The following is an 18232-nucleotide window of genomic DNA, read 5'->3' as shown; positions in this document are numbered from 1 at the left end:
ATTTTTCAGTTCCCATATTCCACTGAATTAAAACTGTTAAGGTCAGTCCATATTTATACTGTGAATGTGAGCCTGCCAGATTTCTTCATTTTCAAATCAAATAGTTATAAATTTTTGAAAAGAGTGCATGTGGTTGTTCATCCATGTTGTTGTTTATTTTGCTTATATGTGCCTGTGGATTTTTTTTAGACCAGCTGCAGGACAAATTGCTTGCAGATGAAAAGTCATGGAAGAGGATGTTTGGGGACGTTCCAACCAATGAATCACAAATTAAACATGGATCAGATGCATCTGGATTTTCTGGTATTAGTGGAGATGCAGAAATAACAGTAGGGTGAGTTTCCTTGAAGTTGTGAGAATTTCTCATTAATTTTGTACTTTGTTTCCATAGTACACTATCTATGACAATGTTTTGCAGCAGTGCATACCATTAAGTTTTATATTATTTTAACTGTTACAATAGTGCATTACCTGAAAAGGTAAGCATTGGCATCAGTTGTTCTCAAAACCCAATTTTAAAGTTCTTGGTCTGCAGACTTAACACCAGGTTTATAAAGATGAGCGATTCCACAAACAAAATAATGTTTATCAAACAGTGGAAAATCCAGGATGGAATATTGACAATACTGTATTATGAAAAGCACAGTTTGCCACTCACCATGTAGTGTACATGTTGAATCACCATCAGCCGTACCAGACTCAACCAAAGACCAATGTTTAACTCTGTCTGACTCAATTCACTCCTCCATCCAACATTGATCCACCCACACTGCCCTAAAATCACCCCCTGTTAACTTTCCAGGCTTTCCTAACCTCTAATCTTGCCTCACCATAATTCGCCAAATTCCTCAAAATGCAAGCTAACCTTACATCAACCAACTAAAAACTGATCCCGAACTTATCATCATACCTGCTGACCTGCGACTCAACAGCTCCGCTATAAGGTTAGTAGCAATCTGTCAAAATGACATTTGTGTTACCTTTGGGTGAAAATTCTAGCCAGTCTTTCCAATCTTCAATGTTTAGATTAAATGGGAATTGATAATTGCAGTAGATGACATAACTGTATTTATTATAAAAGAAATAAGAGAAATGGATTTGAGAATATTGGAAGACTCTGAGGTTACTTAGTAAATCCACCATCAACTCAAATGTTGCTTTAAATATCACATCATCATACTAGAGTGAAACAGCTGTACCGTTTATGCAGTGTGCCTGGTAATAGCAAAATTCCCATGAGAAAATTATAAAATTATGGGATAGAGTGGCTGGTAAGTACTTAAATTGAGGAGGAGAAAATTTTTGCTGAAAGTTCACACATTGTGTGAGATGCCATAAACCTCCCTAAACTTCTGAAACCATTAGTGCTGGGGAAGCAAGAGGATTAGGTTGTGTGTTGGTTGGGAGGGGGAAGGGGGGAGGGAGGATAAAAAGGAAGGGCAGGTCACTCAGATTCCAGGACGACAAGCACCTACTTGTAGGGAAGCCACTCTACACTGGTGCCTTTTACACTAGACCAGTTGCGAGTCTGTATGCAGCAGCTGCCAAACTACCACTGTCCTACCACCTTGACTTTCTCCTCAGCAAATATGCATGCCATTTGCCTGCCAAGCATGGCCACCCATCCGATGCCACCTTCTTCAGTGACTCATTTGACCACTTGTATGGGGCAGGTCCCTCTTTAGTGTTACCTCCTGTCGTTCGCTTTTGGCTCTTGCCCCAGCAGCTTGACTTCATGCAACTCACAATTTTCCCTGTGGGTGTGAATCCTTCCCCACCTTGGCTTTGTGCAGCAGCCTATGTTCACCTTTGCCTTCATTCGCTTCCTAAGGACACTACTCCACCCTTGCGGTATTGCCTTCCGTTTCACAAACTTCGCATGGAAGATCGCAATAGTACCTTTGTGTACATTGATGGCTCTCGGACTGACCATGGTGTAGGGTGTGCCTATGTCATGGGGCACCGAAGTTTTTCAGTATCACCTTCCGGAATACTGCTTAGTATTTACAGCAGAGCTGTTCATCCTGTATCTGGCCATTCAGTACATCCGGTGCCACAGGCTTTCCAATTTCGTGATCTGCTCCGACTCTCTGTACCCTTCAAACTCTCTGTGTGCTGTACACCGTACATCCCTGTGTGCACCGGGTCCAGGAAAGCTGTCACTTGTGCACTGTTGATGGAGCCACTGTGATGTTTATGTGGGTTCCTGGTCACATCAGTCTGACAGGAAAAGAGGCCGCTGATGCTGCTACCAAGGCTGCAGTCCTCATACCTCAGCTCCCTGTTTCTTACATTCCCTCCAATGATCTCTGTGTTGCTGTCTGTCAGCAGGTGGTGTCACTTTGGCATCACCACTGGTCCTCCATTTATAGAAATAAGCTCCGGGTTATTAAGCCTCTCCCAGCAGTTTGAACGACCTCCTCTCAGCCCTCTCGCTATGAGGAGATCATTTTAGCTAGGTTACGTATCAGACACTGTCTTTTTAGCCATCGCCATTTGCTAAGTGGTGCTCCCCCACCACTTTGTACTCATTGCATTCAACCTTTGAAGGTCCACAATTTCCTGATGGAATGCCCTTGTTTTAACCATTTATGTTCTCATTTGTGTTTGCCATCTGAGTTATCAGTTGTTTTAGAAAACGACGCATGGGCTGTTCTAGCAATATGGCGATGACCAATTAAATTTTGGTTCATGACCTCCATTTCTTTATGGTGTACTTTATAGACCTTTCTCAACATCCGTTTTTAGCTGCCTTCTCTTCCGTTGATCGGGATTACCATGTAGTCATTTTTAACTCTTCTCTTTGTCTTCGTGTTCTACAGTTCTCACATGGATGCATATGTCCTAGTGGTTTTTGCACCGTGAAATGAAACAAACAAACATTCTAAATACACTTTAAGATTGTCCTCAAATATTTCCCTTCTGTCAGTTTTGAATTTTAACTTCTTTTCTGTATGTGTTATCAGGGTGTACATGACCTGAGAGATCCGGGGAAATCCCGGGAATTTTTTCATCTGAGAGAAAACTGGGAAAATCACGGGAATTTTTCATTGTTATAGTTTTCAGTTAGAACTTTATAATTCTGACTGGTGTGAACGAAAATAAAACTTAAGTTTCAAAGGAAATCCGCCATATACAACAAAACACAGTACTCATACATACAACTGCCAACAGCAAAATGTTTCAAAGGCCTTAGGAAGACTACGCAATGCTTAAGAACAACAAATTGCCTCCGATGAGCGTGCTGTCACAACTGTTTACATTAGCTCCATTTGAACAGTTACGAGCAGGCTCTTGCGCGTGCGCAGTTGAGTCGCATATGAGTAGTACCTTCACCCACTTTTGGCCACAGAAGTTTGGCTGTTAGCTGTATAAGCACGAAGCAGCCAGATGCTACGCAGAAAATTTTTACTACAGCGCCCAAGCTGCCAGGTTCACACATGCACAACAGGCCTGGATCTAGGGGTGGGGGCAAAATGGGGTATCTGCCCCAGGTGGCAATTTCGTAGGGGGGTGGGGGGGTGGGGGCAAATTCATATTCTTGTGGGAAAAACCTTGTTTCACAAAGTGCCTAGCATCCAGCGCAAGTAGGTCTATTGATTATTCATATGATTTTGAAACGCATCCCTCTTGGTTTTTGAACATTTTTGAACACGTTCTAAGTTGGTGTCCATGAATCATATGCTAATTTTGGGATGTATGAGGTATGTGACGTCTCTGCCTGGGGAATCCCCGTCGCATCTAGAAATGCCAGTTGCTGTGTGTTTATGAGGCTGACTGGGTTTGCGAATGATCAGCCTTTTTATAATTACTAGCAAAAGCCAAAGATTCAGACTGCCAGAGTGGAAATAAGTGACTAATAGGAAGATTACGTGTTATCTTCTTGGTGTATCCAAGAAACTGAAATTTTGACAAAGTTTTTGGCCCGACCGCTACACTAGTAAGGACCAGTTTCACAGTCCCCGACAAGCAGGTGCTCAAGATCTATTCTTGGAGAAGTGTAGAAAATGCGTTGTGCAAACCACGTAATAATGCCTAACCAGAGAATAAATGCGGGATAACTAAACCGGTGATTGTGGCAGGGTTAGCGAATTTAACTGATTGTGGCAGGGTTAGCGAATTTAACCAACGAATAAGTTTTGGCATTGGCAGGAATAGTTACAGAATTAGTGAGGACAAGATTGTTAGGATGAGGAAGTAGAAGAAATGGGGACATCAGACAAATTATGGAAGGATATGACGATTCCAAATTTATATAAAAATTTCGCACTACTACTTTTCAATCTCGTGCTTGAGAAGCTGGATCATATAACTGAAATGTGAATCTATTTCCGAACATAAAGCTTTTTGCTTGTAGTAGTCCTAATAGATAGTTTGGACAAGAAGAGAATAGAAGCTTTCAAAATGTGGTGCTACAGAAGAATGCTGAAAATTAGACCTGTAGATCACATAAATAATGAGGAGCTAGTGAATAGAATTGGGGAGAACAGGTTTTGTGGCACAACTTGACTAGAAGAAGGGATCGGTTGGTAGGACATGTTCAGAGGCATCATGGGATCACCAATTTAGTATTGGAGGGCAGCATGGAGGGTAAAAACCATAGGGGGAGAACAAGAGATGAATACACTAAGCAGATTCAGAAGGATGCAGGTTGCAGTAGGTACTGGGAGACGAAGCAGCTTGCACAGGATAGAGTACCATGGAGAGCTGCATCAAACCAGTCTCAGGACTGAAGACAACAACAACAACAACAACAACAATCCTAATAGGCATTTGATATTGGTACTTCGTGAATTATATTCTGTCGTATCAAAAAAATGACCATTTTTTTCCCTAAAGAGTCTTGTTTATTTGGTGAATATTACAATTGCTGCAATATTAGTGGCCTATTTCGTTTTATCTAGCAGACAGTGACAAAATACACATAATCATCTTGAGAAACCGCACTATTGGTACTATTTTTATTTACGGCACCACCATTTAGTATTGCCCCAGTTCGGAAGTATTGTATATCCAGGACTGATACACATGGCAGTCTGAGTTGTGGTGAGGTGGGTGGTCTCCACATGACCTGTGTTTACATTTAGTGATTTTGCTGTTTCCTCTTCGTTTATTGCTCTCTCATCAAATGAAAACGAAACGGATTTCTGTGGCAAGGAGCTATCAAGTGAATTAAAATACATTCACATGATTAAGGAAGGCTAAAATAAGTTATTAGTTTCAGATTTTATTTTATTTCCACTATTCTGACAGACAAGCATTAATCGCCTTGCAGAACAATGAAGTTTTTTTTGTCGGTTTGCTAAAGAAATTTGGCTTTTATTAATCTTTTCTGCTGAGGCAGTCCAGTTATTTGAAATGAAGTGATCAATTCCACACTATTGGCTAGTTATAACTGTTCACTGAATTTCAAGTGCACATTTTCATCTTCTAGTACATATGGCATTATACTATAATAAAGAACCAAACACGAGATAATACAGTACCGGTACTCCAAGAAAATTTGTATCCAAATCTGGACATATGAATGTGCACTTTGAGGCGAATGATGCATATTAGTATGGTTCACGAAATTCCGATGTTCTTGGAGTGTCCTCTGATGTCTTGTTTCTTTTATGACATAATGTAAGCTCTTTTAATATTTAAATGTACGAACATATGGACTTCCTGCGTCATCGTAGCTGCGCAAGGGCGGTGACACCTGTTACCTGGTGCTCTCTGGCCACTGCTTACACAAACCTATTTGTAACGTCGTCTTTGAGGATGACCATTAGAAGAATTTCAAGACCAGATGATCAGACATTTATGTCCTTATTAAAAATTTTACTGGCACATTTGTGTGATGTATCTTAAAGTGTAACATGCGCATAAAAGATAAACATTATATGTGAAAGCTTAGATTATCTTGCAGCTTATTATTTCTTGTAGCAACACCATTTGTATTAATTTAAACCATTAACTTTTCCTGTTTGTGTGTTCGCGCTACTTAACAGTGATGTTGCTATTGACTGACTACATCACGTGTCTTATGCTCTGAATATTTGCTGTCATCGGCTAACGAGATCACGTTACATGGGCCATGACTGGCTTACAAAACTGCATCGCAATATCGATTTCAGTACTTCGGAAAGTAACATGCGGCGTTTGGTCGAATTCGAATTTATACTTTCGTAATAAGAAAATATCCAGTATCCTGTTGCTGCACATCCACAGATCCTTCCAAAAACGTGTTTTTCCCCCCAAGTTTCGTTTTGTAAAGTGCTATGAAATTCTACACCGGTGTATAAAAGCATAATGATCCGATGGATTGATAAGTTTTACAGTTCCAGGGACAAGTATACTGTCACTTAACATGGAAAAAGTGTATTTTCAGCCAGGAGAAAGTGTATTTTTAACCGGGAAAAATCCGGCCATTTTTTTTCCTTGTCCGCTTATACATCCTGATCATGAGCTCTCACTGCTTATTAGAACTGCTTTGAAACCTTACATTTCTGTGGAAAAATTTGACAGCTGATCACTTGAATTTTAATCTGTTCATGTGTGGGGACACATTTCTTTGGGTTTCCTGTCCTATCAAATCTTCTCTTTCCAGCATTCCTTTACCCCCTATCCTCCCGTCCTCTGTTCCCTCAGCCTGCGCTCTCTCTCTCTCTCTCTCTCTCTCTCTCTCTCTCTCTCTCTCTCTCTCTCTCTCTCTCTCTCTCTCTCTCTCCCCCCCCTCTCTCTCCCCCCCTCTCACTCCCCCCCCTTCAGTCTCCCTCCCTCTTTAGTCCCCAAAACCCCTTTCTCCTTATTTACATTATTCAAACATCAAAATTGCTTTTGAATTTTTGCTGCACTGTATGTTACTTGTAGAAATTTCAATGTTAATCAAGATATAGGAAAATTTGTTGTCATGTTTCAGATCAAGTATATTAGGGTGTGGTGCTGGAAGAAAGAAAATACCAGTTGATGAATTTTTCCACCTGAAAAATGATGATCTGAATAAGAGGGTAAGTTCTGTGGTTAAGTCTCTTTACATTTCAGTATGTCATTCATGATCATTGGTGAAGATCAAAATCCAAGTGTCAGTTACATCATTCATAATTTCTTTTAGTTTCCTTTTGGGTTTGAATTCTTAGAGCCGTTAGGGAAACATTCCACGTGGGAAAATATATATAAAAAACATATATAAAAAACAAAGATGCTGTTAACTTACCAAACGAGAAAGTGATGGTATGTTGATAGACAATGAAAAACACACAAATACACACACAAATTTCAAGCTTTTGCAACCCAAGGTTGCTTCATCAGGAAAGAGGGAAGGAGAGGGGAAGACGAAAGGATGTGGGTTTTAAGGGAGAGGGTAAGGATTCATTCCAATCCCGGGAGCAGAAAGACTTAGCTTAGAGGGGGAAAAAAAGGACCGGTATACATTCGTGTGCACTTGCACGCGCACGCGCACACGCACACACACATCCATCTGCACATATACAGACACAAGCAGACATACCTAAATGCAAAGAGGTTGGACAGAGATGTCACTCGAGGCGGAAGTACAGAGGCAAAGATGATGTTGAATGACAGGTGACGTACGAGGGGCGGCAACTTGAAATTTGAAAGTAGCGGAGGTTTAGGCCAGGTGGGTAACGGGAAGAGAGGGTATATTGAAGGGCAAGTTCCCATCTCCGGAGTTCTGATAGGTTGGAATCAATGGGAAGTATCCAGATAACCCAGACGGTGTAACACTGTGCCAAGATGTGCTGGTTGTGCACCAAGGCATGTTTAGCCACAGAGTGATCCTCATTACCAACAAACATTGTCTGCTTGTGTCTGATCATGCGAATGGAGTGTTTGTTGCTGGTCATTCCCACATAGAAGGCTTCGCAGTGTAGGCAGGTCAGTTGGTAAATCACATGGGTGGTTTCACACGTGGCTCTGCCTTTGATCGTGTACACCTTCCGGGTTACAGAACTGGAGTAGGTGGTGGTGGGATGGTGCATGGGACAGGTTTTACACCGGGAGCGGTTACAAGGGTAGGAGCCAGAGGGTAGGGAAGGTGGTTTGGGGATTTCATAGGGATGAACAAAGAGGTTAAGAGTTGTGCACCTAAAGAATTTGCTTTGCAGCATAGTGCAGGATAGAAATGTTAAGTCTACAGTATATGTCTTTCCTATTTTATCTTTTAACTTACTAGACACTAACACGTTTCATGGAAGATGAACTACAGAGGAAAATAGTATTGAAGAACGTGATAACATCTGTAAATTTAGCAGAGTAAAACTACTTTTTTTAGTATTCTGAAAGCCTTCTCATATCCTGTGTGTATATTAATAAATTGGGTTTGTTGCGGAGCTGGGAATTGTATCGAAAATTTAATTATAAAATGGTAACTGCAGATGAGTGATAATTGGTGTGGTGCAGGCAACTGACAAATAAATGAAACTGAACACATTCTCATTATGTCTTATGACATAGATCTCAGAGGACCAGAATGTTCTCAAATACAGTGTTTTGTATAGAACTGTGGTGCCATGTTAGTTAATCTTTGCTTAAAACATATTAAAGCGTATAAAAGAGAATGTAAGCTGGTTTTTTCATTCTTTTTTAAATATGAGAGATGTTGATGAAAGTATGCTCACAGATGTGATTAGAACCCAGTAGTTTATTTTATTTGCGGATCTGTCTTATGAAAAAATCTGTTGCAGAGTTCTTGTTTGATAAGCTGATAACCCTATCATGCCAAAGGCTGTTTTTTTCTGATGCTATAGTCATAATGTATTTTAATGCTTACACCACCCTCAGGTGGAATTGATTTTTTTCTGCAACTCTTTTTTAGTGAACACAGGCCTTCTATCTGATGATGGTGCAAATGTTGGGAAAAAATTGGAACTTACGAAAATATTACACTTAGATTAAAAATTGCAGTCTTTACAACTCAGAATTAATTAGATATGAATTTGTGTTTTACTTCTTAATTCTTACGAACAGCAGTGAACAATATGACCCAACGGTTAAAATGCAGGGCTGATATTCGTGAAAAGGAGTGCTAAAATCCTCATCTAGTTGTTCTGATTTGGATCAAGGTTTTCCTAAACCATTGCAGCTGAATACTGACCGAAATATTCTGTTACTGATGGTTTGCTCCCTATCTCTTTATCTTGATGGTTGCAGGAACTTAAGCTTTCACTATCGGAGGTGGTACAGTTCTATCAACCATTTAAATCTTCTGTTAGTATCTCTGTTGTTGTTGATTAGCTTCAAGCTGACCGCACAGATGTTTAATTTTCCTTGAGCATCTTAACAAGTCATTCTTTTGTGACCGAAATTTTGTCAACTCACTAAAATGCAATTGTTTTCAGCCATTCTTTGGTATCGATGTCACAAGTCCTGATGGAAAACAAGTGCCTCAGCCTCTTATAGATAGTTCATCGCTCAAAGGTCAGTACTTTCATATTTTGTTTAGTAGTTTTTTGTACTAGATGAATTATACTGAAATTAGATGCTTAATGATTTAATGCTCCAATCCTGGTTTCATGTGGCTCTGGTTGTACATGTGATTTTGCATCTCTTGTATGCCAAGAGAAATGTGATAGTCCTTACACACACACACACACACACACACACACAGAGGCACTATCACCTCCGGCAATGTCAGATGGAGTGGATAGTGGGGCACAGAAGAGGCACTGGGAAGAGAGAGGGAGGGATAGTTGGGTGGGTGAGGGAAAGATGCTGTTGTGCTGCCTGTGATTGTGTTCAGGGATGTGGTCAGGAGAGGATGGCTGTCCACTACGTGCAGCATCAGGAGAGCTGTGCTTGGGGGGGAAATCAAGAGATGACTTGCAGAAAATCAGGCAGGACTATGCAGGTGAACTAGGAGGGTAATATGTATGTAATAGGCTGGACTGGTAGCAGGGAAGGTGACAGGGCAGGTGGAAGACAGCGATTAATGAAAGTTGAGAGCAGGGACATTATGGGAATGACAGATATGTTCTAGGGACCCACCTGCACAGTCTTGGAAGCCTGGTGTTAATGGGAAGGATCCAGATGGCATGGTCTGTGAAGCAACCATTGAGTTGAGCACACAGTTGAGCACACATGCTCGGTAGCCTGGGTGGTCAAGCTTTCTTTGAGCCAGTTGTGTAATTTTTTGTTAATCAGTTGTCACGTCTGTTTTGTTTCGCTGCTCAGTACAATTTTATACTAGTTTTGGTAGGTTTTTGTGTTTCCTAGTTGCTAGTGCACTCTTTTCTTCATGGACAGATTTGACAAAAGGAAAAAGAAAGCCTTAGACATCAACAGCTCTTCTCCATGTGGCAGTGGATATATCCCTTTGTACCAGTTATTAAGGTTTCTTCATGTCCCATTCACCACATATGGAGTGCAGGAAGAATGTTGTTTGAAATCCTCTGTGTGTGCTGTGATTAGAAAAATCTTGTCCCATGATCCCCATGTGAGCGATACGTAGGGGCTTGTAGTATAATTTTGTAAAGGTTCAAAGCTGATGGGTTGGAATGAGTGGAGAGAGGGTCTGGAGGATGAAAGGAATTGGTGAAGACAAGTAATGTGTGTGTGTGTGTGTGTGTGTGTGTGTGTGTGTGTGTGTGTGTGTGTGTGTGTGAGAGAGAGAGAGAGAGAGAGAGAGAGAGAGAGAGAGAGAGAGCTCTGAGCACATGGATGACCAGTTTGGAGATGATGTCAAATGACTCACTGGCAAGTCTTAAGTGAGGTACAGGGATCATTTCTGATCTCTAGTAATAGAAGAGACTAAATCCAGATTTTGGGATGCAAGGACGAGTTATAGGGCAAGATCCCATATCCAGAGTTCTGGGGAAAGTACTATCAGGTGGAAGGCAATACCATAGACACAAGCACTCACTCGCTCACTCACTACTCAGATATGTGTTTAAAATTGATTCTATGCAAGTACTTCTCTTGTAATGCCTAGAAAATATCGAAAAAATGATTTGACTCTCAAAGTACTTGGTATTGAAACAATAGTATCAAATACTTGTTTATAACTACTTGTATCGAACATCACTACCTCCATTTCTCTTTCATTGGTTGAGTAATGATCTTATGTTATATCCATATTATTTTCCAAAATAAACTTAATCGTGTGCTTCAAGGTTTCCTGTTTCTGCATCTTGTCACGTGGTTGCAAAATGCTAATTTGGGCAAAAGATCTTTGCACATCTACGTGCTCTGTTTAATTACACAACTGGAAAGCAACTCCAATCACATTGTTATAATGACTGTGTTGACTGCACGAAGAACACACACTAACAGAAAATCATTAAAGTGAGTGCGGTCATGTTCTTTTCTTGTGGATAACATCACCTGTGAGAAGCAAAATTCGACTGCATAAAGTGAAATTCACTAATCAAATTTTTGAAAAATTTTTATCTGTTAATGTAGAAAGATTTTAGAGGGATCTACTTTACAAGTGCCTAAGTCTCATGAGACCATTTATGTATTTTTTTTTCAGATGCTTCAGATAGCAGTTTGACAGATAGTGAAATGGCATACAGAAAATTGAAAGTATCAGAAAGGTTAGAAGATATAACTTCAGAAAGCTCGCCAATAAGTGTTATAAGTGTTTCCAGCATTCAAAAGCTAATGTCCGAAGAGGAAAATTTATGTACTCCGCGTACTTTGTTTCAAAATCTAGTAAATTTTGACTCAAAAAAGCCTGTTGCAACTAAACCATTGAAGCAGACTGTGGACAATAAAGAATCTTTTGCTAAGAGTGATTCCTACTGGATAGAGGATAAAGAAGCATTTTCTTGCAAGACTGATGGAAAGACTCAAGTTGAGGAGCAAGATGACACGGCAGATAAAGCAGGTAAATATGAGAACAATAATAGATGTTTCCCTAATGTCCAACTTTGGTAGTTATTAATAAATCTTCAGAAATATAATCTCTGAGGTTTTCTCAGTGTGATTGATTAATAGTTCACTTCCAGGTGTCCTGACAAGTTGTTGTTTTCCATTTTATGTGCAATATTTCAATGGCTGACCAAATAGTCTTCTTCAGGTACTGCTAGTTTTGTTGTACATTTACTTGCTTCTTGGACTCTAAGCAGACTGGGAAGTGCTTTTAGTCTCATGCCACTGTTTGTAGCAGAGTTTGGTTCCCAGCACCCCCTATGCCTTCTGGTTTTCTCTCTCTCCCACACTGACTTTCTGTGAAATGCAAATTCACTCAGCATTTCCCAGCTCTGGTGGATGTGGTCAAGATCTTGCTAAATTGATAGTGAACCTCAAGCCTTGTGTACATTGAAATCTCCATCCCTGTTTGTTAGGTCTTCTGACATCTTTATTTCAATAGACTTCTTAATTATGCTGTCTCAGAAACTTGGCATTTGCATCATGATACTGTTCTCATTGTATTTCATTTCATGATTAGAGCCAGTGCTAGGCACCAGCTGAATTGCTTCCTTTTTTTCTTTTTTCTTTTCTTCTTTTTTCTTTTCATCTTTTTTAAATTTATTTTTTATTTTTAGTGTGTTGCTGAGGTTCTTTGCATTTCTCCTAAACTGTTCCAATAGTCTGTTCTACATGAGTTGGTGCATTCACATGGAATGCAATATGAGCTCGGTTTTTGGGCATCTAGATTGTCGTTAACATTATAAAACACACTTTTTACCTTAGTTGAAGGTGGTGAAATACACTGCATGTTTCTGTAAGAATCTACAGTTATTTTCGGATATTGGGTCAGCTTAAAGTAGGTAAGTGACTTTCAGCATTGCTTCCTTGGTCTCTGTATCAATCTGTAATGGTTAATAAAAAAGAAAAAGAAAAGAAAAGGTGGAAAATGTGGGTAGAAATGGTGAATAAAAAAGGGGTTTTAAAATCGTTAATGACCTTGAAAAAGGGAAAGAATGAAATGCAAATCGGACTTCGTATTACAGAAAAGCTATCAGACTTCATGATTCGGAAAAGCTATTGTTGGGATTGTCCTTGTGGCGTTTCTGAGCAAAAGTCAAACCAGTTTCCACTACAAAATTATTTGAAAGAGAACAGAGAACAACAAAATGTGATTAACAGGGGGAAATGGCGTAGATAAGAGTTCATTCATTACCAAGTTAATATGTCTTCTCTCGTGCGGCATTCAGGTCTTGTTCTCCAACTATCTCCTGCTTCATTTCTGCATGAAAAAGTCATAACTGCTCCAAAATCTTGCAGTAAATTTCATCGTCCAGGAATTACTAATGTCTACGAATGAAAACCATCTTGATATTGAATGCAATGTATTTTACGGTTGCTTCCATCCTCCAAATTTCTTACAAGCTTCCACAATACTATATGTCTGCACATCAATAAGTTTTTACGTCTTAATCAGACCAAGACTAACGAATAAGTTTTTACATATGAATCATACCAAGACTAGTGAATAAGTGAAGTTAAGCTTCTGCTCTCAAGAGACAAGAGTGTGTAGAAAACAAAAGGAGTTACCATTTTTGTACCTTCATTTTCTTATAAATATTTTCTCTGCCGTCGAGCGCTCATACAGCTGCGACGGTATAATGTATATCTGAGGGGACGAGTGTAGTGCGGCGAAATTCAAAGTCCCGCTACAAATCTCTTTCTAAGACATTCTTGATTTTCACTGCTGTGCACTTTCAGTATGGCAACCTAAATACCCATTGCTTTGGAACACTATGTATAGGTGTTGTCATGCTTCAGCAAGGCTCTCCTTGTCTGAAAATGCTCTCCTCCACAACAGATACACCGCTCCCAATGCTGTTTCCACTTCTGGAAGCGGTCTTGTTACTGCTCTTGCTGGATCGCATGAAGTGCTATCTACGTATTTTCTTTTATTGTGTCTATCATTGCAAATCTTCGTCTTGTCAACAGGTTTTTCAACTCTGGAAACAAACAAAAAAACGTCCACAGTGGCCAGGTTTGGAGAATATAGAGGATGACGTAGCACAATTATTTCGTTTTTGTGCAATAGTCACACACCAACAGGAATCAATATGCTGGTGTATTATTGTGATGTAAGAGCCATGAATTGTCTTGCCATTCTTCAGGCTGTTTTCTTCTCACCTTTTCTTGCAGGCATCGCAACAAATTCTGATAGTACCATCGATTAATAGTTTGTCCCTGTGGCATGAATTTATGATGAACTAATCCCTCAAGTTGAAGAATATTATCAGCATAGCATTGACGTTTGACCAGACTTGACAAGCTTGTGTTTTTTTTTTTAACCGAACCTTGGTCTCAACATGATGACTGTAGACCTTTTTTTTTTGGGACCGAACCTTGGTCTCAACATGATGACTGTAGACCCCTGTCACATCACCATTTATGATTCTCATAAGGAACATAACATTCTCATTTATCTGATCCAAAAGCTCATTGCAGATTGTGAGGTAAAGGTCTTTCTGGTCTTGACTAATGAGCCATGGGACGAACTTGGCAGCAACATGATGTATTCCAAGATGCTGTGTCAGGATTTCATGACATGATCCAATGAAATGTTACATTTTTCTGCAGTCTCTCTGGCAGTCAGTTGTCGATTGGCACACACAGTTTCATTGATGTTCCTGACATGAGCGTCACCGGTGGATGTCAAAGGCAATCCTGAATGAGGGTCATCTTTAAATTCTATCCGGCCATTTTTAAATTGTGTGAACCATGCGTATCACCGAGTGCGGCTTAAGCACTCATCACCGTAGGCTTCCTGCATAATTTGATGTGTGCCTGTACAGGTTTTCTGGAGTTTCGCAGAAAATTTAATGCAGTCACTCATTTAACTCTTCTATCTTGAAATACACACACTGTGCGACGCAACATTCTACTCGATACACCATTGAACAATAACTAACATACATACAACAATGAAACTCCCAGCAGGTATACATTAAACACAGGTGTGCGCAAGATGTCAACCATATTTCATTCCGACACACCATTAGCAAGAAATTATGAATGTTCCAGAATTTCTTTTGGACAGACTGCATACGCCTCAAAATGAAGAAACACAAAATAAAATTTAAATATGCTCATTCAATTTATGACACTACTTCAAATCTGATCATTTTAATTGATTTTAAAAAGCATATTTTCATGTCTTCTATTTTTTAAACATTGAGTGGCATAATTATCGATTAATGAAATGTGTTTTCACAAGTTACATTTTTTAAGTAAACCACTCACAGTAAATTTTTCATTGCAATTGACTCTTTAACAGCCTAGGATTGAAACAAAATGTGTTTTATCCTCCCTCTCCCTCAACTTGGACAAATTATTGTGCAGCAATGCCAACTGGACTGCTGACATCATTCCTTGACTACATTTTGTGCTGTGTTGCACCCTGCAAAGTGTTTGAGAAGATCCCCTGTAAATAGGAATCTTTTTGATTTTGATTTTCATGCTTTTTCCGCTCTTCTAGTGTAGATTTTTTTTTTTTTTTTTTTTTTACTGTTGGCGCATTCTGGTCCATTGATGAGGTACAGGTGAACACACTTAAGTTAAACCAAAATAGTGTTCTTTAGAGTCTTCTACAATTGAAACTACTGTTGTGAGTAAGCTGTGCAGTAGAAGGAGGAAGTATCCTTGTGGGAACTGGGGAAGTATATATATCAGGTTTACTGTAGCCATGTTTATTTTATGCCCAGAATAGGTGCCTCAATACATGTGAGAGAGTGCTGAAATAGTCCCTTTCTGGAGCTTGATCAGGACTTTAAATGAAATGGGGAGAGTAGTTGGAGACTGTATTTTGGTAAGTTCCGTAAATTGTCATATCCACCTTGAATACAGAGAAATGCCAAAACCACTGCCATGCTACAGGAAAGGCATAGTTTCTCGTGAACAGCCTGTGTAGCCCAAATTCCAGGAGGGAGCATATGCTCCCTCTGGTAACATTCCCCTCCCACTTGTGGATACTTGTGATTTCTGTTATTTTGCCAGCTGGTATGTGGTTGCATAAGTATTACTAACCATGGATCTTAGAACGCACTATTAATCCCCAAGAAATATGACAGTGCAATATGCTTAATTGATCTTAAGATTCAGTTACTTGCTCCCTTCCTATCAGGATAGTATCATTAACTTATTTGCTTTGGTCGTTATTGTTTTTCTATTATCTTCTCGTGTGCAGAATATCAAATAATTGCCCCCCCCCCCCCCCCCCCTCCCACACAAACACCTTGGGCACTGTAAACTACTGTGGACATTCACATTGCCTGAAATAACTGACAGTAAGACCAAACAGCAAATATTTACGGGGAACTGAAGTTTCTCAGTAATTCATGAGACAGTTATTGTTGCTTGTTGTAGATGACCATACTTTTACTAGCTGATTCGTATCAGCCTGCTTTCCCCTTCGCTGGTAACCAGCATGATACAAGGCCTATTGAAGCACTTATTAATCATTGATGATTGTCAATGTACTATTCTTCCTCCAGCCTTATGACAACAACTTGCCTATTGTAATCTACACTTCAGGGTTTAGAGAGATGGCCTCAAAGTTCGAACTCCATTATTCACAGAGAAGATAATCTGCATTAACAGTCTGTGTCAATAAACTACACAAGAGATTCTCAGTTGACAGTTCTATTGCTACCTCAGAGAAACTCCTCATTATACACCAACAAAGGGTGTTTATTGTGTTTGGTGCAGAATGGTATGTAGTCCTCACAGTTCCGAACAGAAGATGTAAGGAAGCACTGTTACCCATTCTTTTAATTTGCTGTGTGGTCTTCAGATTATACAGTACATATACACAGCAGAGAAGCTTCTCCAATATGTCAGGTGAACCTTCTAGCAGCAGGGTACTGAGCATGTTGAAACCCTTAGTAATTAGGTGGCAAATGCACTACCGAAAGAGGATTGTGTGGGAATCATGGAATCATTGCATCTGAATGCACAATCCTTTTGCAATCAGTAATATAATCTCAGGGAAAGGAGATTCTTGGGGAATGAGCAGAAGAGTGGTTTTAAGTTAGGGAAAAAGATTAAATTGATCAGACTTTCTTCTTCTTCTTCTTTCTTGGCTCTACAGCTCATGATGAGCCTTGGCCTCTTCTACAATTTCCTTCAATTTCTCTCAGTCCTTTGCCAATACTCTCCAGTTTCTATAGCCCATATTCCTATGATCTTCGATTACTCCAATCTCCCATCTGGCTCTTGGCCGACCATGTCCTCAGTGCCCTGCTGGCTTTCCTTATAATATTCTTTTTGGTACTTCTGTATCATTCATGCGAGCCACATGTCCCGCCCACCTCAGTCTGGATGATTTCACTATCCTTCTGCTGGGTTGGTCTTTGTATATGCTATACATCTCATGGTTGTATCTCCTCCTCCATTTTCCTCTTTCACAGGTTGGGCCAATAATTCTAAGTACCTTTCTTTCAAATGCATCCAGTATTTCGATATCTTTAGTTGTTAATGTCCAGGTTTCAGAGACGTATGCAAGCACTGGTCGTATAAGTGATTTATAGATAGTTAATTTAGTGGTATGAGTCAGGAGCCTTGAGGATAGAAGTTTTGTTAGGGCAAAATAGGCTCTATTGGCTAGCATTAATCTCTGCTTAATTTCATAGGAAGTATCATTTAGATGGGTAACTGTTGAGCCCAGGTACTTGAAATGTTCATCTCTCTCAAACATAGTAGTTCTAAGTTCTCGGGGACTGATGACCTCAGATGTAAAGTCCCATAGTGCTCAGAGCCATTCTCTCAAACATATAATTGCCTATTGTTATTGCATTTGCCATATTTTCTCTCTGCTTTCTGGCTGCCATGTATTTTGTTTTTTGTTCATTAATAATTAACCCCATGTTCCTACTAGCCTGTTTGAGAGCTGTAAATGTCTCTTCCATTGCTTTTTGCATTCTTGCTACTATACCTGTGTCATCTGCGTAGGCCAGTATCTGCACTGACTTATAGAAGATCGTTCTTTTTAATACTCAATGTATTGGACATCATTCCTCCTATTCTTATACTACCTTGTGTTTCGCTCATTGTCATTCTCACCAGTCTTACCAACTTTGTCAAAATTGTCAGTTCATCTGGAGCTTGATATAACTGCTCTCTATTTATGCTATCATAAGCTGCTTTGAAATCTATAAAGAGGTGATGCGTGCCAACCCCATATTTGTTTGTTTTTTCCAGAATTTGTTTTAAGATGAGTATTTGATCTATAGTTGACTTCCCGGGGAGAAATCCGCATTGGTAAGGCCCCATCTTCCTCTGTATGATTGGGAGGATTATGTCGAATAGTATATTAGAGAATATTTTATAT

General features: G+C 39.7%; 1 protein-coding gene across 1 annotated transcript in view; it reads left to right on the top strand.

Moving 5' to 3' along the window:
• The window catches only part of LOC124776375, a 352178-nt gene that overhangs the window by 165856 nt on the left and 168090 nt on the right, over positions 1–18232 (top strand). The window contains exons 6-9 of the mRNA XM_047251339.1: positions 190–334; positions 6905–6992; positions 9342–9420; positions 11471–11827. Of these exons, the coding sequence (XP_047107295.1) occupies positions 190–334; positions 6905–6992; positions 9342–9420; positions 11471–11827 (669 nt within the window). The remainder of the gene's footprint in view (positions 1–189; positions 335–6904; positions 6993–9341; positions 9421–11470; positions 11828–18232) is intronic.

This window comes from Schistocerca piceifrons, chromosome 2, assembly GCF_021461385.2.
Source record: "Schistocerca piceifrons isolate TAMUIC-IGC-003096 chromosome 2, iqSchPice1.1, whole genome shotgun sequence".
In the NCBI taxonomy this organism is placed as follows: domain Eukaryota; kingdom Metazoa; phylum Arthropoda; class Insecta; order Orthoptera; family Acrididae; genus Schistocerca; species Schistocerca piceifrons.
This window is presented reverse-complemented; position numbering and strand designations above follow the sequence as displayed.